The sequence below is a fragment of the Microtus ochrogaster genome, chromosome 22 (genome assembly GCF_000317375.1).
Source record: "Microtus ochrogaster isolate Prairie Vole_2 chromosome 22, MicOch1.0, whole genome shotgun sequence".
Classification (NCBI taxonomy): domain Eukaryota; kingdom Metazoa; phylum Chordata; class Mammalia; order Rodentia; family Cricetidae; genus Microtus; species Microtus ochrogaster.
Window position 1 is genome coordinate 34,284,455 of NC_022023.1, and position 19,716 is coordinate 34,304,170.

Below are 19,716 nucleotides of genomic sequence, written 5' to 3' on the forward strand. Positions count from 1 at the left end.
ACAAGAGCTAGTTCCAGGACAGGCTCCAAAACCACATAGAAACCCTGCCTCGAAAAACCAAAAAAAAAAAAAAAAAAAAAAAAAAAAAAAAAAAAAGAGTTGTCCTCTGACCACTACACCCACGCATGCACAAAAGTAAAAGAAAAGTTGCAGCACTTGGGAGGCAGAGGCTGGCAGATAGCTACAAATTCAGGACTAGCCTGGTCTACATGGTGAGCTCTGGGCCAGGCAAGACTACATAGTGAGACCTCTCCTCACAATAAATAAATAAGTTAAATAAATTATTCTTTAATCCCAGTACTTGGGAGGCAGAGGCAGGCAGATCTCTGTGAACTGTCCCAGGCCAGCCCGGGCTCTGCAGTAAGACCCCTTCCCTGCTCACCCTGGCCCTGATGGCTCCCAGCTCAGCCTGAGTACCACTTTTGTACACGTCCTCCCTCAGCCTCTCATCTTCCACAGTTCCATTTTGGAACCTGAGTTCATCCGTGCCAGGGCCCCAACTCATAGCGGGGACCCTGGAATACACAGTGTTCTTCCTGCATGTATGCCTGCATACCAGAAGAGAGCTCCAGCTTTCACTACAGATGGGTGCTGGGAATTGAACTCAGGACCTCTGGAAGAGCAGCAAATGCTCTTGACCTCTGAGCCATCTGTCCAGTCCCTGATAGGTGTTCTAATAATGTTGAGTCAATGAAGAGACTGACTCTACGCCTATATGCACCCATTTAAAAATATTTTTCACATTTATTATTTATTTATATGTATATTGGGAGCACACATGTGGAGCATGTGGAGGTCAGAGGACACCCTGTGGAGGTCGGTTCGTTATTTCCACCATATCGGTCCTCAGAACTCAAGTTCCTTTTTTCTTTCTTTCTTTCTTTTTTTTGTTTTTCAAGAAGGATTTCTCTGTGTAACAGCTCTGGTTGTCCTGGAACTTGCTTTGTAAACCAGGCTGGTTTCGAACTCATAGAGATCCACCTGCCTCTGCCTCCCAGCCAAATTCAAGTTGTTTAGGCTTGGTGGCAAGTACCTTTATCCACTGAGCCATCTCTCCATCTCAGTAATTTATTTTGAGCTTTTGAGATGGGTTTCTCTACATAACTTTGGAGCCTGTTCTGGAAACTTACTCTGTAGCCTAGGCTGGTTGGACTCACAGAAATCCGCCTGCCTCTGCCTCCCGAGTGCTGGGATTAGGGGTATGAGTCACCATGATCGGCTATATTTTACTTTTAATGTGCAGGCGTGTGCACCCATAGTGGCCAGAAGACGGCGTCATATTCCCTGGAGCTGGAATTACCGGCAGTTGTGGGCCACTAGATGTAGGGGCTGAACCCAGGTCCTCCCAAAGAACAGTGAGTGCCCTTAACCACTGAACTGCCTCTCCAGTCCCTCCCTTGCTTTTATTAAGACAAACTCATGTAGCCCAGGATATCCTCAAATTGGATGAGTAGCCGGGGCTGAACTTGAACTCGTGGTCCCCCTACCCTCTCCAGTGCTGGTACCACAAGGCCGTGCTACACTGGACTCACACTTTAGGGATCTTAAGGAACCAGCGTTTCAAACTCAAGTGCTCTCTAGAACATCCTGAGAATTTGCTTCACACTCAAGGCTGCCTTTCAAGTTTTGGACAGGGCCATTCAAACGAACCTTCAAACCTGGTTCTCATTCCAAGCTCGCTAGAGTGGGACCCATTTAGCCACTGACCCGGGAGCCTCACCCAGTCGCCTGAATGCCCGCCCACTTTCCAGAAATCCCCACCCACTGGCCGCTCTGCGTCTGGGTCTCACCTGAGGGACAGGATGCAGTCCTGAGCCCTGGTCTCACTGAGCCGCACTAGGTAGCTGCCTTCCTTGCAGAGGGACAAAAGGTTCTCGGCCTCTGCACGGCTCAGGGGGCCGTGAAACCACCTGGGCGTGGGGACAGATATCTCCAGCTGACTTCACAAACCTAGGGGCCGAGGAAAGGACCCCAGGGCACAGCCAGACAATTCCCTTGGACATGGTGAGTGGGGCCAGCCTGGGCTACATGAGATCCTTGCCAAGAAAATGAATGAATGACAGAGTGAATGAAAGAGACCCCAACTCCCTTGCAGTTCCTGGGTCCCCGGGGTCACCCCTCCTTCAGCATTCGCACTCACGGCTGCTTCTCCAGGGCCAGAGTCACATCCACGCGCTCCGCAGGCTGTGGTCTTCGGCCGTCCTTGGTCGAGCCTGGGGTCCGCTCCCAGTCAGGACCATCAAACTGTACTGGGAGAGGAAGGTGAGAGGTTAAGTCCCGCCCACCTAGAGGGCAGGACAGGAGCCAGTCAATGGGATCTCAGTTTGGGGCACACTATCAGAACCCAGGAGGTGGCGGTGGAGTCTAAGGTTAAGACAAGATTGACACAAGAACTGATTGGTTTTTGGAAACAAGGGGGCGTGGCCACCCAGAAATTAGACACTATGGAAGGGGCGGGGCATTGCCTTGACTGACGAATCAGAGCAGAGGGTGTGTGGTCAACAGGGATGGGTTGGAAGTTTGTAGTCAGCAGGCAGTAGTGCTTGTGGGTAAGCAGGACTATCCACATGGTGGAAGGCAAACGCTGCACAAGTCATGGCCCCGCCCTTCCATCCTTTTCGTTGATCCTGTTACTCTTTCACTCTATTTAGCTAGGACCTGTCTGGCTCCAAGTCTACCACGTGACAGCTCCTAAAACCCTCACGCTATCTTTCTCCAGCTCCCACACAACTGAGTGCGATTTAGCGTTTCATCTACAACCGTCCTGTTGGGTTGGTCCTACAATGACCACAAATCCAGTGTGATGTCACAGCCACGTCTCTTCCCAAGAATACACAGGCTCGGGGTGGGGATAAAAAGGCATTTTCTCTGGGGGGAAACTGAGGCAGTGGAGGGAGGAGGGCTTTGAAGGGCCTGGCCTTGCGCACACCTGCGAAGGCCCGGGAGATATGATCTTTCTTCCACTCCCAAGGCTGGTCGTATTCATCTGCTGGCCTCTCATCCTCCAGTGGCAGCCGACTCTGGCCAGAAGTCGCTCCATCTTCCGGCTCTGCATCTTGCTCCTCATACGGAGTATCGTAAAGCTGGACTGCTCTGCTTGGCCGTTCTGGGTGGAGAAGACACTGGTCACCCTCCCGTTCCATGCAGGACCATGCCCTCGTACCTGGCCCTGTGCACTCACCACTTGAGCCGGTCTGGGAATCATAGGGTTCCATGTACCCATCATCCAGAGCTGGCAGTTGAGGCTGGGCGTCAAAAGGATCCGCGTACTCAGCGTCTGCTTCGGGCTGTCGGGAGAGGCTCCGGCTAGTTCTGAAGTCCTGTCGTGTTACACTGTGCTCTCTGCCTGCCCCTGCTGGGCCTTTTCACATTTCTCAGAGCTAGGCTGGGCAGGGAGTCCCCAGGATCCTCCTGTGCCTGGCTCCCCAGTGCACAGGCCACCACATTCAACTCTTCAAGTGGGTTCTGGGAATTCAAACCCAGTTCCCAGAACCCTCTGGTGTTGTTCTAATACCCTAAGCCCTTAGTAAAGAGATAAGCCTGTTTTATAGGCAAAGAAACAACAGCAGAGGTCAGTGACCTGGGGAGGGTCACACGGCTGGGGAGAACGAGGCAGGGTTTAATCCAGTTTGTCCTGTCTCCCTGAGTCCCTTCCTCCTCTCAGGTTCCCCTCTTCCAAAGGCTTTGGGGGCAGGAGGATGGCAAGTTTTAGGCCAGCTTGGGCTGCACAGAGAAAACCTGTCTCAAAACCAAACCAAATCAATGGAGCAGTGGTTCTTAACCTTCCTAATGCTGTGTGACCTTGTGACACAGTTCCTCAAGTTGTGGTTATCCCCCCAAATAGAATTCTTTTAATTGCTTCTTCATAACTGTAATTTTGCTACTGTTATGAATTGCGGTAATTATCTGTGTTTTCTGATGGTCTTAGGTGACCCCTGTGAAAGGGTCGTTGAACCCAAATGGAGTCACCACCAGCGGGCTGAGAAACACTGCCCCAGAACTAAGCAGGGCTGGAGCTCTGTGGGCAGATAGCTCTTCTTGCCCAGCATGCACCAGATCCAGTTTCGTGTGTGACACACACTTAGGAAGTAGAGGCGGGAGTCTCAGGTATTCAAGATCATTGCCAGCTAAGTAGTGAGTTTGAGGCCAGTCTGAGCTACCTTGCACACAAAACAAAAACAGCGCCCACCCTCGGTCTTTCCGAATGGAGAAAGGCTCGAGAGGGACTCTGGCTAACCCAGAAACTCTTAGGCTCCCTGGGGGCGGGGGAGCAGGAGGTTGGGACCCTGGGATGATGGGGACGGAGCACCAGTGCTCGTCTGCCACGCACCTCCTCCCCAGGGCTGCCCAGGAGGGCCTTGGCTCTGGCCATGTCTGCAGCCTCCACTTTGATCAGCCGGTGCCTGGGAGAGTCGTACTTGGAGTCCACCAGCCCGGCGGGCTCCGACTCGGGGCGGCCATCGGCGTCCTCGTAGGGATCCTCGAAGTCCAGGTCCTTCTGCTCCCGGTAAGCCCGAAGGATATCACTCTCTGTGTAGTCGGGAGTGGGCGGCTGCGGCGGAGGCTTCCGGCCGCCAAAGCTCAGATAGTCCCGGAGCCACTTGGCCATGGGTGTCCCCGGAATTGGCTGGTGTCAGACCGGGGCTTCCATGCGAGCTCCTCAGCTCGTCCTGGGGAGCGGGGGTGGGGGGGAGGAGAAAAGAGGGGTGACACAAAAGGGGCAGGAAGAAGGGAGAGGAGAGAGAAGGGGAAAGAGAAGGGGGAGGTGGTCAGGAGTCCGAGGCTGGGCTCGGAGCGGAGGGGGCAGCAGGTGGTGACCCCAGCGTTGCGGGAGTCGTGCACTTCGGGTTACAGGCAACACAGTATGGTGTCAGAGCGGTTGTCCCCCAGAGCTTCACGCACAAAGTTGCCAGAGGCTGGACCACCCCGAGGGTCGTACTCCCTGTGGACTGTTGTCCGATCCCAAGGGTTCAGTCGGTCTAATTCCTTAAATCCACATCCATTCCCTTAACCTCCTTATACCTTACCGGCCTCCATCCCTTACCCTTTATTCCTTAACCCCCATCCCTTAACCCTCCATATCCCTTACTCCCCCATCTCTTAACCTTCCAATCCCTTAAAAAGCACTCCCGTACCCCTTAACCTCCGGATCCCTTATCCCCCCCCCCCATCTCATAACCTCCCTTTTCCTTAACCCTCGGATCCCTTACACCCTCCCCGTACATCTTAACTGCCAGATCCTTCACCCCCACATCTCTTAACCTCCCCCCCCCCCCCCGCTGCAACCTTTTAACCTCCCAATTCCTTAACCGCCTACGGCCGCAGCCACCGCACAAAGGGACATAAAACCCTGGGTCCCGGCCCCGGCTCTCGGGGGGCCGAGGGAGGGGCGAGGACACCCGCGTCCCACCGGGTCCCGCCCCCGCCCCGCGACAGACCTACAGACCTCAGACCTTCAGCCGCTCCGGGGCGGACACGACCCCGGAGGACGAGGACACCGGCGCGGGGACCGAGTCGCCCTTGGGACCGGGGCCGGGAGGGGATTGGGCGAGAGACCTGAGCATCGCGCAGGGTCGCGGCTGGCTGTGGCGCTGGGCGGGAGGCGCCGTCCGTCACCGCCGCGTCCGTCGCTTTGTGGCGGGCGAGGGGGAGGGGCGGGAGGCGGCCGCAGCTGCGGGTCCGCGAGGGGAGGGACGGGGGCTGGGAAGTAGGACCCTAAGGGGGGAATTGCAGGGCAGGAGTCAGCCAGAGTCAACCCAGCCATGGCCACCAGTCTATGTTCCTTAGGCTCCCCAAATGGTAAACGGTGCAGAAAGCATTGACAGAAGAGTTACTGCTGAGGGGCTCATGTTACCCAAGCTGTCCTCCAACTCATTTGCAACAAAGGATGACCTGGTCCTCCTGCCTCAGCTTCCCAAGTGCTAGGGATGACACTTGGGGCTTCGGGCATGCTAGACAAGAACCATACCCACTGGGATGTTCAGGTTGGAGAAAGAAAGGCTATGGTTATGGGGTGTTACTCAGGCCACCCAGCCGTCAGTTTATATTTGGACGTCTCGAGGGTGGCACTGGTCCCTCACAGGATGAGCGTTCATCCTCTCCTCCAATGTGAGCTCTGCTTTCCATTGGGGAAACTGAGGCTAGAGCGAGCACAGCATCCAGAGTCTGCAGACCACCGGCAGCTCCTATCTCAGCCCCAGAGTCCCCAGAGCGCGGGCAATCGTCCTGTTGACACGGGCGGCTGCAGCCGAGCGCATCACACGTGAGCTTCGTCCGCCACACGGAGGGCAGATAACTGCGCCGTGGCAGGAATGGCAATCAGGAGCCCCGAGGCGGAACCAAACGGCGCTTGACTTCCCCTCGCCTAGGAGTCTCCCAGAGGGGAGCGGGCAAGTGTGTGGTGGTGGTGGGGGAAACAGAGAAAAGAGCCAGGACTTGACTTTCCGATGAAGGAATGGGGTTATGGCAGCCATCCTGATACATCCTATTGGATGACTTGTAAAATGGGCATGGACAGTACCCGAGTGTGTCCCATTGGTCTGACTGTAATTCACATGCCCTACCGCTGCCCCTTTTAGAAGTACAACCCCAGGGCTAGGGAGTGGCGGCTAACGGGAGCGCTGGCCCAACACTGGGGGGGGGGGCTTGTCCCATATCAAGCACCTTAAACTCAAAAACAGAAATGAAAATACGACACACGAGTGGGTTGAACAGTGTATCAGAAAAGCCATAGAAACTGCTGCACTCTAGTTCTAGAATATTCCACCCCCATGTCCCTGCCAGTTTCCATGAATCCATCCTGTCTCTGCATCAGCTTGTTCTGGAGTTTCCCAGTGGACTTCGTGGGCTGGTCCTCTCACTATTTTCACATGCCGGCAGTTGGTGACATGTGATAGAGCTGTGTGACTGACCATCATGTGGCAGGCACACAACAGTGCTTGAAGTGGGGCCTCCCCGACTGTACCTCAAATCTGGGAAGAAGTGTGCCAAGTCACGGGGACAGGAGGGGAGGTACACTGGTCCACAGTGAGTCTGGTGGCCAATGCCTTTAGTCTACAGAGACCCAAGGAGCCATGAATGTGTTTGTAGGGGACCCTGTGGAGGCAGGTTTTGCCTCGTGCAGTCTGATGGCAGATGCAGAACTTGCCCTGAGTAGCCTCCCATCTGGAGGTGCTGTCTACTGTGGGGCATGCACACAGCCTGAGGCAGGTGTGGCTCTGCCTTCAGTGGTCCCCAGTCAGGTGAAGTACAGTGCTTCCCTGGGCCATAGCCTGAGGAAGATGCAAGTCACTGACTCCCAAGGTTCCCAGTCTGGGGGAGGTCCAGCTGCTCCCCAGTGTTCCAGTCTGCTGTAGGAACAATGGTGTCTGGGGCAAAAAGGCCTCACAGATCAGACTGTAGTGTGTCCTAACCCCCTAGCATGCAGTCCATGTGTCCCAGCACAGGGGCCACGTTGGTGACCAGCAGGCTGGCAGAGGGCCATGAGTGGGCTGGTCCAGCTAGTGTCTAAGCTGCAAGGACAGGTGGTGGGGTCAGCACTATCCTTGTGGCTCCTGTTGCCAGGGACCCCCAGGGAGCTGATGGAGTACATGATGACAGCTGCAGAGCTGGGGAAGCCAGGGTGGGGGTGGAGTGGGAGGGTTCCAACCAGACCCCAGGGTGCCACTGATGTGTCTCTGTTCTTGGGGGCGGGGCATGAGGACATGGGTGTGAGAAGGAAGAACATCAGGGAAAAGCAGACTCCAACACGAACATTTCAGGCTTAAGATCAACTTGGTTCACATCTCTCATCCCAGCCTGGGGAGGTGAAGGCAAGCCTGGGCTACACACGCCTGTCTCTCCACTGCCACCTCATCCAGGCTCACTGTGTTCTAAATGACAGACTCAGGCTCAGCAGTTTTCCTACAGAACACAGACTCATGTACCGCCAAATTCTGAGTGACTGAAACGGGCTGGGTCCAGGCCCAGGCTGGCTGTGGCCGAAATCCCGGGTGAGTGTTAGCTCTGGTTAGACGGTCGGGCAGGGTCTCTCGCTGGTCCACATGGCTGTCAATTGATTTTCTTTATCACACAGTATTATTGTGTTGCAGGTAGAGTCCCAGGCCTTGTTGGGAGTCCCCAGGGACCCTGCCACCTGTCCCCTGTCAGATAGTGTTCAGATCTGTGGTAGGAAGGGATGGGGCAAACAGGTTCCCTATAACTCAAGGACTGAGAGAGTGGGCCAGGCTGTTTGTCCTGGGACACCTGGTACAAGGGACATTGCCTCTCCACACCCTGCTGGGATTCACGGCAGACACGGTCACGAGGAACTTGCTGAGGGTGCCTTCCTTGATCCCATCTCCTCCTCTGGTTTCTTGGGTCTGTGGTGTTGCTGTAGGGGCTCAGCTGTCACTGTCCTCGCTGTCCCCATATGCACCCAGCTGGCTCAGGGAGGAGGCCCCGGGTGTCTGGGGTGCAAGGTTGGCTGTCTTCCTGTTCTCGGGGGCACCTATGAGGAGGACAGATCAGTCCAGTGATGCAAGGCAGGGGAGTGTGCCCAGGTTAGAGGACCCGTCACCCCAATCCTACACTGGGCCAGAGAACAGTTGAGTGTCCACATGACACAGGGTCAGTGGCCTCCAACACCTGACCTGCTGTGTGGCTTCAGGCAGTGGGTGACCCTCTCTGAGCTTTAGGATCTGGCAGTGACAACTGTGTCAAAGACGTGCCAACCCCAAGCAGGGCGCTCTCTATATACAGTGAATTATCCAAACCACAGAAAGGACCTAAAGCTGCAGGTTATGCGGGTAGCACCCTGTCTACAGCTACCTGGTATCCCTTGACACTAACCAGCCACGTGGAGAATTTAGCTATCATGTGACTTCGATTCCAGGCCTTTGCTCCTTTTATCTTTTTTGAGACAGGGTTTCTCTGTGTTGCCCTGGCTGTCCTGGAACTCGCTCTGTAGCGAGGCTGGCCTCAGACTCAGAGCTCTGCCCATCGCTGCTTCCTGAGTATTAGGATTAAAGGCACGGCCAGCACCGCCTTACTCCTTTTTTGAGACGGGGTCTCATGTAGCCCAGATTGGCCTTAAATTCGCTATGTAGTTGAGGTTGACCCTGAACCCGATCCTCTGCCCATCAAGCCCTAGTCCTCGGGTCACTGGCCTCACCTCACCCACCCTATGAAGCTTCTAGACAGTGCCAGGCACACTGCTGCCAGCCAGGGCTGGTGATGGAGACTTACCCACGGCAGGCATCTGGACCTGCTCTGAGGCCCCGTTGGCTTCAGCCTTCATCTTCTTTGGCACCACCAATCCGGCCAGCTGTGCCCTGCTGCCCACTGCCTCTGCCTTCCTCTTGGCCTTTGGTGCCTGTGGGGACCATGCACATCTGTCACCCCTGACCTCCCTGACCTCGCTCTCTGGAGCCAGTGTGCACATCGAGTCTGCTGCAGCTCTAAATTCTTCTCTGGCTCCCAAGGTCCAGGGAGGCATCTGAGGACTTCTCACCTGCTGGTCATTCTCATCCTATGAACGCCTACCCGCCCCTATCCACAGTTCACAATCAGTTTTTGACCACTATCCTCTAGTGCCACCAATAGCTCCTGGCACATAGTAGGTGCTCAACCTGCAATCCAAGCTGGCCTTGGCTTCCCCATGTGCTGCCATGACAGGTGTGTGCCACTGCTCCAGGGCTCTGGGGGTGTGAGGACGTGAGGGACCACATGCAGGCAGGCCTGTCACCCTAGCCCATAGTGGCTGAAGCAGGAGGACTGTGGATTTGAGGTCAGGATGGGCTGTGGAGTGTGACCCTGCTTCAAAGAAAAACAAAACAGAACCAGAGCAAGTCTGGATTCCACATGGGAAGAGGGCCCAGTTAGCACGCCTGCCTGAAGAATGAAGACCCGAGTTCAAGTCTCCAGTACCACCAAGAGCTAGGCAGAGCTCACATGGGCTGTAACCGAGACAAGAGAATCCTGGGAGTCAGCGGCCCAGTACACACAGCTGTCACAAAGGGTGGGAGAGAGGCTATCTGTGGACCTAAAGGCTGAGTGTGTGCACTGGCACTCACATCTGGATGCAGCTGCAAGAGGCTAGAAGGCCCTAGAACCTTCAACAGCTAAGGCTGCAGCTGCTGCAAAGTTCAGAATGTTCCCAGGACCTGGATGGGAAGTAGGGACACCCCTTCTTCCTTCAGTGAGCCGGATCTTGGTTCTGTGGGCTTTTGTGTTGTTCACTGTGTGCCCACGTGTGGGAGCCAGAGGTCGACACCTGTCTTCATCAGTTGATCCCCACCACGGTTTCTGAGGCAGGGTCTCTCAGTGACTTGGCAGATCCCACGTGGTACAACCCAGGACTTCCTGCCTCCGCCTCCTGGTGCCAGATCCCAGGCCTGAAGGCCTACATCTGGTTTTACATTTTGAAACAGGCTCTTGCTATATAGCCAGGCTGACCTCAGACATGAGAGAGCCACCTGCCTCTGCTCCCAAGTGCTGGGATTAAAAGTGTGCTCACCACGACCAGAGCACCTGGCTTTCAGCATGGCACTGGGCTAAACCCCGGCCTTGTGCTTGTGGGGCAGGCACTCGACTCTCCCTGCCTTGGTGGACTGTTTCCTCAGGCTCAGCAGCAGGACACAGAGCACTGGAACCACGCTGTGGGCTGTCTGTCCTGTTAGGAACAGCGCCGCTGCCCATGGCTTCCCTGTGTCTGCTTAGCCTGGGCACCCCTCCCCCCCCCACTGGTCCTGCTCACCTCGTCCAGGATGGCGGTGGGGTTGGGTTTTGCTGCTGCCCGTGGTCGGGAAGGCGGAGCTTCGTCTTCTGAGTCGGAATCCTCCAGAAGCCTGCGGTGGCGAGCCTCCTCCAGCAAGGCCCTATAGGATGAACACAGTGAGAACATGCTGCACGGACGGCCCCCAGGGGTCTCTGCTGTCTCGTCCTGCTCTCAGAGGGTGAGGAATGGGAGCAGGGGCCATGCTAACAATTTTGAGGACAGTGGCCCAGGGGCTGAGGGCTTGACTGGCACATGGGAGGCTCGAGGTCCATACCCAGCACTACAAAATAAGTAAGCATGTAAGAGCTGGGCGAAGAGGCACACGCCTACCACCCCAGCTCTGGGGAGGTGGACGATGGGGGATCAGAAGTTCAAGGCCATCCTTGGCTACTTAGTAATTTTGAGGCCAGCCTGGACTACATAAGACCCTGTCTCAAACAACAAACCCACAGCCATGGGACCGACACAAAAAGCCAGTCATGGTCATGCAACACTGGATCCTGAGGGTCTGAGGGGACTGGGCAGGAGGGGGCTCTGGGCTGAGGGGAGAGAAGGAGCAGCCATAGAAGGATCCAGAAGGGCCCTGGCTGCTCACGCAGTCTCACGCTCATCTTCCTCCTCCTGCTGCTGTCGCCACTGTTCCTGCGACAGGCGGTGCTGCAGCAGCATGGCCTCAAAGTCCACGTGTGCCTGCCTCTGGTTCAGGTCCTTCAGCTCCTGCAGGTTTTCCAGCACCTCCATCTCCAGCTTTGAGTCTTTGGTGCGGTTCTCTAGGACCTGGGGGCACACGGGCAGGTGAGGGATTATGAGGAAGGGACAGGGATGTAATGGGGGGAGGGGTACGGGAAGGGATAGGCACAGGGTGGAGGCCTGCAGCCTGGACTCACCTTCATGGGGTTGTTCAGCTCCTCATCCTCACGCTCCTTCTGCACACGCTTTTCCTCCTCCTCCAGGAGCTTCTCGGCCTGGAAGTTGCGTGTGGCGCCATGCTCCATGGTGTAGTCCGTGTTCTCAGGGTCTGTCTGTAAGGTGGGGGGAGGGGACAAAATCGCCAATGGCTGCAGGTGGTGCCTGGCTTCCTGTGTGTATTTCTCACTCTGCCAGCCTCTTTTCTTCGCTTACTCCTTTGGTGGGTGTGTCCTTCCCCCTAAAGTCCAGACCCTCTGGGATACTCGTGACCATAACACAGATCACCTGACTGCAGGAGTGGGCTTCCACCCCTTCAGGTCACAGTTACTTTGCCCCCTGTCTGTGCTCTCTGCACCTTCAGGCCTCCTGGCTGTGCACACATCTGGCTTTATCTTCCTGCTTATGAACTACACGGACAAGCTAATGTGTGCACCCTTCTGGGGGGTGGATGCAGGGAGCTACGATGTGAATGAGGTTAGCCTGGGCAGCTGAGGACTTCGCTAAAAAAACAAGGGTATGTCGGGATGGCTCAAGGGTTAGAGCACTGGTTGCTCCTGCACAGGACCCGGGTTCAGTTCCCTGCCCATCATCACCTGTAACCCCAGTCCCAGGGCACCTGATGCCCTCTCTGGCCTTTTAGGTCACCAGGCACACAGACATTCCAGACATAAACACGTGTGAAATAAAAATGTAACTTATTCAAGCTTGTTTTGTTCACTTTGATTAAATCTCTTTTTTTTGAACTCACAGGAAAAAGCTTACAGTGAAAAAAACAACACTAACCAAACAAACCCATGGCCTCTAATGGTGTAGACCAGAGAAGGGAATTTCCCTCTCCTGTCTTTGCCTGAATTCCCAGGTTTTTGTTGAGTGCCTGTGAAGCCCTGGCTTCCATTCCAAAAAACAAAGAAAAATCATGATTTTTAGACAGATGTGGCAGCACACGCCTGTCATCCTGGCACCAGAGGTGGAGGCAGGAGGACCATGGTCACTCTGACTACAGGAGACTAAACAAATGAAGCCCAGCACAGTGTGACCCCACAGTCCTCACCTGTGCCCCCGACCCCACAGTCCTCACCTGTGCCCCCGACCCCACATCTGCACAGTGTGACCCCACAGTCCTCACCTGTGCCCCCGACCCCACATCTGCACAGTGTGACCCCACAGTCCTCACCTGTGCACCCGACCCCACATCTGCACAGTGTGACCCCACAGTCCTCACCTGTGCACCCGACCCCACATCTGCACACGCAGGTGGGCAGGGTTGTTTCTGTGTGGTCCTGCTGCAAGCACCTTCCATCTGCACCTATGTGGGGAGTCCTCAGAGAGAAAGGTGCACGAGTGAAGGGAGCCCCTACCTTGAAGGTGATCTCGGCCAAGCAGCGCGTGCACTTGATATAGAAGCGGAAGATAGGCAGGCCCAGGTAGGCCTCGTTCTGGACGGTCTCCTTGCGTGCATTGAACTTCTTCCCCTTGTAGATGTATTCTCCACATGTCTTACACCTGCAGCCAGAGCAGGTGTGTGAGTGTCTCTGCACTCTGCTCCAGCACCTGACTGCAGCACAAGCACCTCCACGGGCAGGGAGGACTGCAGTGTCTGGGTGTGTGGGGCTTCTGAGACTCTGAACAAAGAGGGAACAGCAGGATCCTGTGCCCTGACCTTCTTTCCTTCTTGCCGTGCTGACAAACACCTCTGGCTTGGTCCTACGCCAGGGCCTTTGTTGGGCAGATCCCACGGACTGAGATTCTAACAACCCCTGACTGTCCAGCAGGCAGGCCACCTGCCCTGCCTCATGTGTCCTTGTGTAGCTACCAGAGGATGGGCATCATTTCCACTCCTCACTAGCCTGTGAGCATCACAAGGCTGGGCACATCCTGATCAACAGCAGGTGCCTGACTACTGCTTGCTGGAGGGATGTGGTGGTTTGAGTGTCACACATTGGAAGGCTTATTCACCAGGGAGTGGCACTACTTGGAAGGATTGGAAGGATCAGAAGGATTATTCCTTGTTGGGGGAAGTATGTCACTGGGGTTGGGATGTGAGGTTTCAAAAGTCCATGGCAGGCCCAGTGTTTCTCTCTGCCTGTGGATTAGGATGTGGCTTCCAACTACTTCTCCAGCACATCCTGCCAGGCCTGCCACCAAGTCCCCACGATGATGGACTAAGCCTCTGAAACTGTGAGTGCCAATTAAACACTTTCTTTTCTAAGAGTTCATGTGTTTGCTGGGTGGTGCTGGTGGTGGCAGCGCAGGCCTTTAATCCCAGCACTTGGGAAGCAGAGGCAGGAGGATCTCTGTGAGTTTGAGGCCAGCCTGGTCTACAGAGCAAGTTCCCAGAGAGGTTCCAAAGCGACACAGAGAAACCCTGTCTCCAAAAATGAAACAAAACAAAAAAACAAAACCACACAAACCAACGAGTCCCCACGTTCAAGGTAACTAGGACAGGCGGAGATGAAGGAAAGAGGAGGATCTACGATCAGCCAGCTAACACGGGCAGCCGCTCTGTCCTCAGTGACCATGAGGGTGTGACTACTGGGAGTATGGGTCTCACACAAAGTCAAGTTTGAAGGTTGTTTGTTCCAGGCTGGCAGCCTGTCTGGGATGAGATGGGAAGCAGGCTCTATGAGGACAGGAGCCACTGACATGAGAACCGTAGAGACCACGGCTGCTCAAAGACCCTGGGGCAGGAAGAGGGCTGTCACTGGAGGGGCCAGGTGTCACTGACTGTACAGTGAGGCCTTCTGATGGGTGGATGGGGACCCCATGAGGATGTTTGCTGTTTCTCCACAGACTCCAGCCCTAGCCTCACACCCCCGGGGATTCACCTCATGTTGAAGGGGGCCATCAGTCGAACCACGTACTGCCGGTCCTTGGGTAGCTTGAGTTTCGGGATCTTTGATGGGTCGAAGTCAGGTGGGTAGTATTTCTGCAGGGGAAGGGAGTGATGGGGTTTTCCAGTACTCAGGGCCCATGTGGGCGGAAAGGGGGTCTGGGAGCCACGTCAGGGGATCCACCATATCCCAGTTTTAGGGATCTGTCCAGGATTCATTCTGCTCATGCTTTCCCAGACATGGGCCATTTGAAGAACAGCCATGAGAAGAGAGGAACGTACAAGCTTCCAGAACCTTCTTTTCAGACAAATCACAGGGTGTGAGAATGTTGCTCCCCAGAGCTGTGACATGCCTTGCAGGGAAGGTTCTAGAGGCTCATGATTTGCAGTGGGGGTGGACCAGAATGTTGCTCCCCAGAGCTGTGACATGCCTTGCAGGGAAGGTTCTAGAGGCTCATGATTTGCAGTGGGGGTGGACCCCTTCTGCCCAGCACATAGGACTCTAGATGCTCATGAGATAACGGGGACCCAATATAAATCAGGCATTGCCAATGATGGTCTAGTTTGGACTAGGGAACCACACCGGCTCTCGGACACCATCTCAGGGTAAAACCTGGTCAGTGAATTCTTCTCTGTGTACTTGGGAGGCTGGGGTGAGACACACAGGCACAGCCACTCTGAGTTATCAAGAGCATGCTAATGCCCACACCTGCCATCCCAGCACCTGCCAGTGGGAGACGGGGTGGAGAATGACAAACTCCCCTGTAAAAAAAGTAAAAAAGAGGCTGGGCGGTGGTGGTGGTGCATGCCTTTAATTCCAGCACTCAGGAGGCAAAGGCAGGTGGATCTCTGTGGGTTTGAGGCCAGCCTGGTCTACAGAGTGAGTTCCAGGACAGCTAGGGCTGTTTGAGAAACTCTGTCTCAAAAAACCAAAAGTCCAAAACTGTGTGAACCACCAGCAAGGAGGCACTCTGCTTTGGACACCAGACCTGCTGGCAGCCAGGCCCATGGGGGAGGGAGTTGTCTCCCTTGCTTGAAGGGAGCTTTGCCAAGAGTTCAGGAGGACTCGGGCCTGGTGGTAGTGTTTGCCAGTCATCCCAGCCCAGTCAGGCTAGGCGCTGCACGCACAGACAGACATGTAGGCAAAAGATAAAAACACATCTTTTAAAAATGTATATAGCCCAGCGCAGGGGTATACGCCTCTACCCCAGCAATCGGGAGGTTCAGGCAGGTCGGTTGAACCGGAGGCCACTCTGGGCTACAGAGGCCCTGACTCAAACACAAAATTCCAGGAAATGGAAAGTAAAAGTTTTTGAAGAGAGAAAACTTGAGTCCTTGTGTCTCAGCCACTGAAACTAGAGTAGAAAACGCGGCCAAGAGCTGTCTGATATTCGCTTAACAGAAACTGGGACGAACTGAGGCCACCAAGAGCACCACCCCCACCGGTCCGGAAAAAACGACTGGATAGTTTCCCGTGGAAAACCCATCGGATGAAGTGACCCAGGCTCCGCTCGCCTGGGGATGATTGACATCTTCTAAACCGGAAGGGAAACATACGCTAACACCGCCCCTGAGAAATGCGATTGGCAAAGCTTGGGAGGCTCCGCCCCACGGAAAGCCGTTGGGGGGGGATTCCTAAAAGAACTAGCCGGAAGGAAGTGAGCCTCTCCCGCAGTCCTCGGACGTCCCACTGGCGGCAGAGCCATCTAGACTCCGAGCACTTACGTTTAGCACTTTCCGTTCCGACATATTCGCTTCCTGTTCGTCGAGCAAGAGAAGGAGCAGTGTTCTTCGGTCCCTTCGGAGTTTATTCGGCCAGGCGCCGCAGTTCTCTTGACGTCACTTCCTCGGCTGACTTACTGACGTAGGTCATAGGTTTTAGCGTTCTCATTGGCTGTGGTACCTGTCGATCAAGGTCCCGTGTGCGCTTTTGTTCCTTTCCTGAGTGCTTCTAAGTGAGGCAGTAAATAAAAGTTCCGGGAGCATCTGGCTCGCGTGTGTGCGTGTGCGCCACGCTGGAAAGAGTCAATAAAGTTTTGTTCCGCATCTCTGCTCTACTGATGTTTGTATTTGATTCTGGGTCTCACCTTGTAGCCCTGGCTGGTCAGGAACTCACAGAGATCCGACTGCTTCTGCCTCCCGAGTGCTGGGATTAAAGGCTGTGCTACCTCCCCGTTCTGTTTATTTCTTCCTTCCTTCCCTCCTTTCTTCTTTCCTTCCTCACTCCTTTCCTCCCTTCCTCTTTGCACAAGCCTGGCAGTCACTCTACCACTGAGTCACTTACTACCCAGCCTCTCCCTAAAATGTCCAGAGGGCCTTAAGTTTGCAACAGTCTTCCTGCAAGTCTCTTGAGTAGCTGGAAATCAGTGGCCTGCTTGATTTTTATTGTTTTGCTGTTGTTGGTTTGTGTTTTTTCTCTCTTTTGTGAGACAGACACTCACCAGGCTGTCCTTGAAATCTCAGTAATCCTGCTGACTCTGCCTCCCGAGTGCTAGGGTTAAAGGCGTGATGGAGCACGCAGGCTTAGACTGGCTTTTCCATTTGCTTAGTTATTATTTGTGCAAAACGATGGCAAGCCCCTCACCTGGTATCCTAGGCAGGGGCAGACCCCTGAACCACGCCCCCAGCCCTCCTCCGTTTTCCTCCTTATTCTTCTTGGGACAGAGTCTCCAGGCTGACCTTTAGCTCCCCACCGTTCTTTCCCTCTGTCCTCGTTTCGACAAGGCCGGGCTGCATCCTGTTTGGCTCCCAGTTGGGAAAACAAGTGCTATGGTGTGTTTGTTCTTTTTCAGCGCCGATGATAGGAATCCGGACCTTACACCTTGCTTTATTCGCTCCCTTTCTCTCACCCGCGTGCTCCCCGACCCTTCCACCTTTAGACATTGTACCACGTGAAATTTCTTCTTGGAGCTAGCACAGTGCTGTGTCTTCCAAGGCTCCTGAACCTTGAGCCACATCAGCTTCTTTTCGTCATGAAGCCCTTGTTTTGGGGTTGTAGACAAACACAGACAGTCACGTTGCTCACTCAGCGGACCGTCGGCTGGAGAGGAGGCTCAGTGCTCTGGCGCCCTCTTCTGACCGCCGTGGGCACTGCCGTACTCCCCAATACACATGTTTAGAAATGAAATTAAAATACTTAAATTTTAAAAATGGACAATTTTAATTCTTGTCAGGCGGTGGTGGCGTACGTCTTTAATCTCAGCCCTCGGGAGGCAGAGACAGGAAGATGTCTGTGAGTTCGAGGCCTGCCTGGTCTAGGACAGCCAGGCTTACATGAAGAAGTCCTGTTTCGAACTCCATTCCCCATAATAATAATAATAATAAATAATAATAATAATAATTTTGTTTTGTTTTGTTTTGGGGTTTTTCGAGACAGGGTTTCTCTGTGTAGCCATGGCTGTCCGGAACTTGCTCTATAGACCAGATTGGCCTCGAACTCATATTGATCCACCTGCCTCTGCCTTCCAAGTGCTTGGATTAAAGGTGTGCGCCACCATTGCCAGGCCAATAATTCTTATTTAATCAAAATATCTAATCAAATCACATTTACAGTTTACCAAGCACGGAACTGATGGAAGGAGAAATAACATCCCCACAGATTTGGAAATTGATGTCCGGAGAGGTCAAGTCAACGCGCAGAGGATCTCGGCACGTACAAAGTTAGGACTCGAACCCAGGCCAGGCCACCCAGACACTTTGAAGTAGACGACATTTAGGGTCTGCTATCAAAGACCTAGTCCCTCTTCAAGGATTTCTGGGGCATCCCCTCTGCTTGCCCAGGGAGACTCCAGTCACTTGGTTTCCCATAGTCCGTGAGATCCTGGGCTGACACCTGGACACAGTACTTGGCGTGGGACTTCGTGGCCCTGAAGGTGAAGGTCGTGGCTTCAATGGGTCCCACCTGCGGGGAGAGAGGACGAGGCGGTGGGTAGGACCGCGCTGTACTGGGAGCTGGGGTAAACCTGGGTAAAGCGCTGGCGGTGAGTTCGAAACCCCAGAACTCTTGTAAACCAGCTGCAGAGTCACGTGATCTCAGCGCTCCTACAGAGAGGCAGGAGGTGGAGACCGGAGGATGTCCAGGGGAACCCTGTCTCACCTTCTCCCAAAACCCCTCTCACCTGGCGGAAGTGAGAGGCACCGTGGCGCCGGTAGCGGACGCGGTACTTGAGAGAGAAGATGTTCGGGAAGGGCCAGGAGGCAGGGGGATGCCAGAGCACCTGCAGCAGCTGCCCCGCTTTGCGCAGACGCACGCCTTCCGGGGGGTCGGGCTTGACTGCGGGGAGCAGGGGGCGCGTCAGAAGCGGCTCCACTGGTTTCCTTCATTCATTCACACTCTGGCTCACACCTTTAGATTCATCCAATCAATTCGTTCCTTCACTTGTTCATTCAGACCTTCACTAATTCCTTAGCTTGTTTAGCCACCTGCTCACTCACACTTATTGCTTGGTTCACTTGCAGATGTATTCATTGATTCATTAACTCGTCCACTGTCATTCATTCATTGAATCCATTAGTTTCTTCACTTATCCATTTGTACATTCATTATGCTTTGATTAGACCATTAGGTCATTCAGGTATTCATTTCCTCACTCATTAAGTCCTTCCCTCATTCACTGTATCATTCATGCGTTCATTCATTCCCTCATTCATTAAGTCATCTGTCCATTATGCAATCATGTCAGTCATGCATTCATTCACCCATCTTGCAAGGAGCAAGCATTTGTTGAATCACCGTTGCCCCTGCTGACAGAAGTCATGACAGACAAAGAGAGAGTTTCAGAGTATAAGTCCCAAGTGGGCTGAAGGGCTTTCCCGAGACACCATTTCTCACAGAACTGAGCTGGAGGATATCGGAGAGTGTTACCATTTCTCTGCCTGCCCCCAGAACGCTGCTTCATGCCAACACAAGTTCTACACCCATAAGCCATCTCTCTACCCCTCCCCTGCCTTCAGCACCCATAGATCTGTCTCTGGATCCCCCTGTTCTGGATCCCGCGCTGTGTGGTTTGTGTCTGGGTTGCTCACTGAGCGCTGTGTCCTCAAGGTCCCTCCTCACTGTAGTTGGCTCCAGAGCCTCATTCTCCAGGGCTGAGTGGTGTTCCCTTGTGTAGATGGATATTGTGTGTCTGTCCATCCACCCATCCATCCATCCATCCATCCATCCATCCATCCATCCATCCATCCACCCATCCATCCACCCATCTATCCATCCACCCATCCA

The 19,716-nt window shown here is 54.3% G+C and overlaps 3 protein-coding genes across 5 annotated transcripts in view; all 3 read right to left on the minus strand.

Moving 5' to 3' along the window:
• Positions 1 to 5,611, minus strand: part of Shd (Src homology 2 domain containing transforming protein D) — a 6,576-nt gene extending 965 nt beyond the window's left edge. Inside the window, exons 1-6 of one of the 3 annotated variants that reach the window (XM_026784234.1) lie at positions 5,557 to 5,611; positions 4,331 to 4,670; positions 3,182 to 3,287; positions 2,930 to 3,106; positions 2,141 to 2,249; positions 1,791 to 1,910 (exon numbers count right to left, since the gene is read on the minus strand). In XM_026784234.1, coding sequence (XP_026640035.1) covers positions 1,791 to 1,910; positions 2,141 to 2,249; positions 2,930 to 3,106; positions 3,182 to 3,287; positions 4,331 to 4,609 — 791 coding nt within the window. In that variant the 5' untranslated portion in view covers positions 4,610 to 4,670; positions 5,557 to 5,611. The other 2 variants (XM_005357876.3, XM_013350255.2) reach the window with 2 other exon arrangements.
• An 820-nt stretch (positions 5,612 to 6,431) lies between these two features.
• Yju2 (YJU2 splicing factor homolog) lies at positions 6,432 to 16,565 on the minus strand. Its single transcript, XM_005357877.3, has 8 exons — positions 16,221 to 16,565; positions 14,491 to 14,591; positions 13,024 to 13,168; positions 11,644 to 11,778; positions 11,352 to 11,533; positions 10,736 to 10,856; positions 9,226 to 9,352; positions 6,432 to 8,488 (listed from the first exon to the last, which is right to left on the minus strand). The coding sequence occupies exons 1-8, from the start codon at positions 16,242 to 16,244 to the stop codon at positions 8,382 to 8,384; spliced, it is 942 nt and encodes a 313-aa protein (XP_005357934.1). The 5' UTR covers positions 16,245 to 16,565; the 3' UTR covers positions 6,432 to 8,381.
• Positions 16,566 to 18,220: 1,655 nt separating this feature from the next.
• Positions 18,221 to 19,716, minus strand: part of Ebi3 (Epstein-Barr virus induced 3) — a 3,998-nt gene continuing 2,502 nt past the window's right edge. The window contains exons 4-5 of the mRNA XM_005357895.2: positions 18,614 to 18,768; positions 18,221 to 18,396 (exon numbers count right to left, since the gene is read on the minus strand). Coding sequence (XP_005357952.1) covers positions 18,229 to 18,396; positions 18,614 to 18,768 — 323 coding nt within the window. The 3' untranslated portion in view covers positions 18,221 to 18,228. The remainder of the gene's footprint in view (positions 18,397 to 18,613; positions 18,769 to 19,716) is intronic.

Coding starts and splice junctions, on each gene's coding strand:
- Yju2 (XM_005357877.3), bottom strand. CDS start 16,244: ATGTCGGAACGGAAAGTGCTAAAC. Junction 14,592..16,220: donor CGGAACGGAAAGTGCTAAAC/GTAAGTGCTCGG, acceptor CTTCCCCTGCAG/AAATACTACCCACCTGACTT. Junction 11,534..11,643: donor AGCTGAACAACCCCATGAAG/GTGAGTCCAGGC, acceptor GTGTGCCCCCAG/GTCCTAGAGAACCGCACCAA.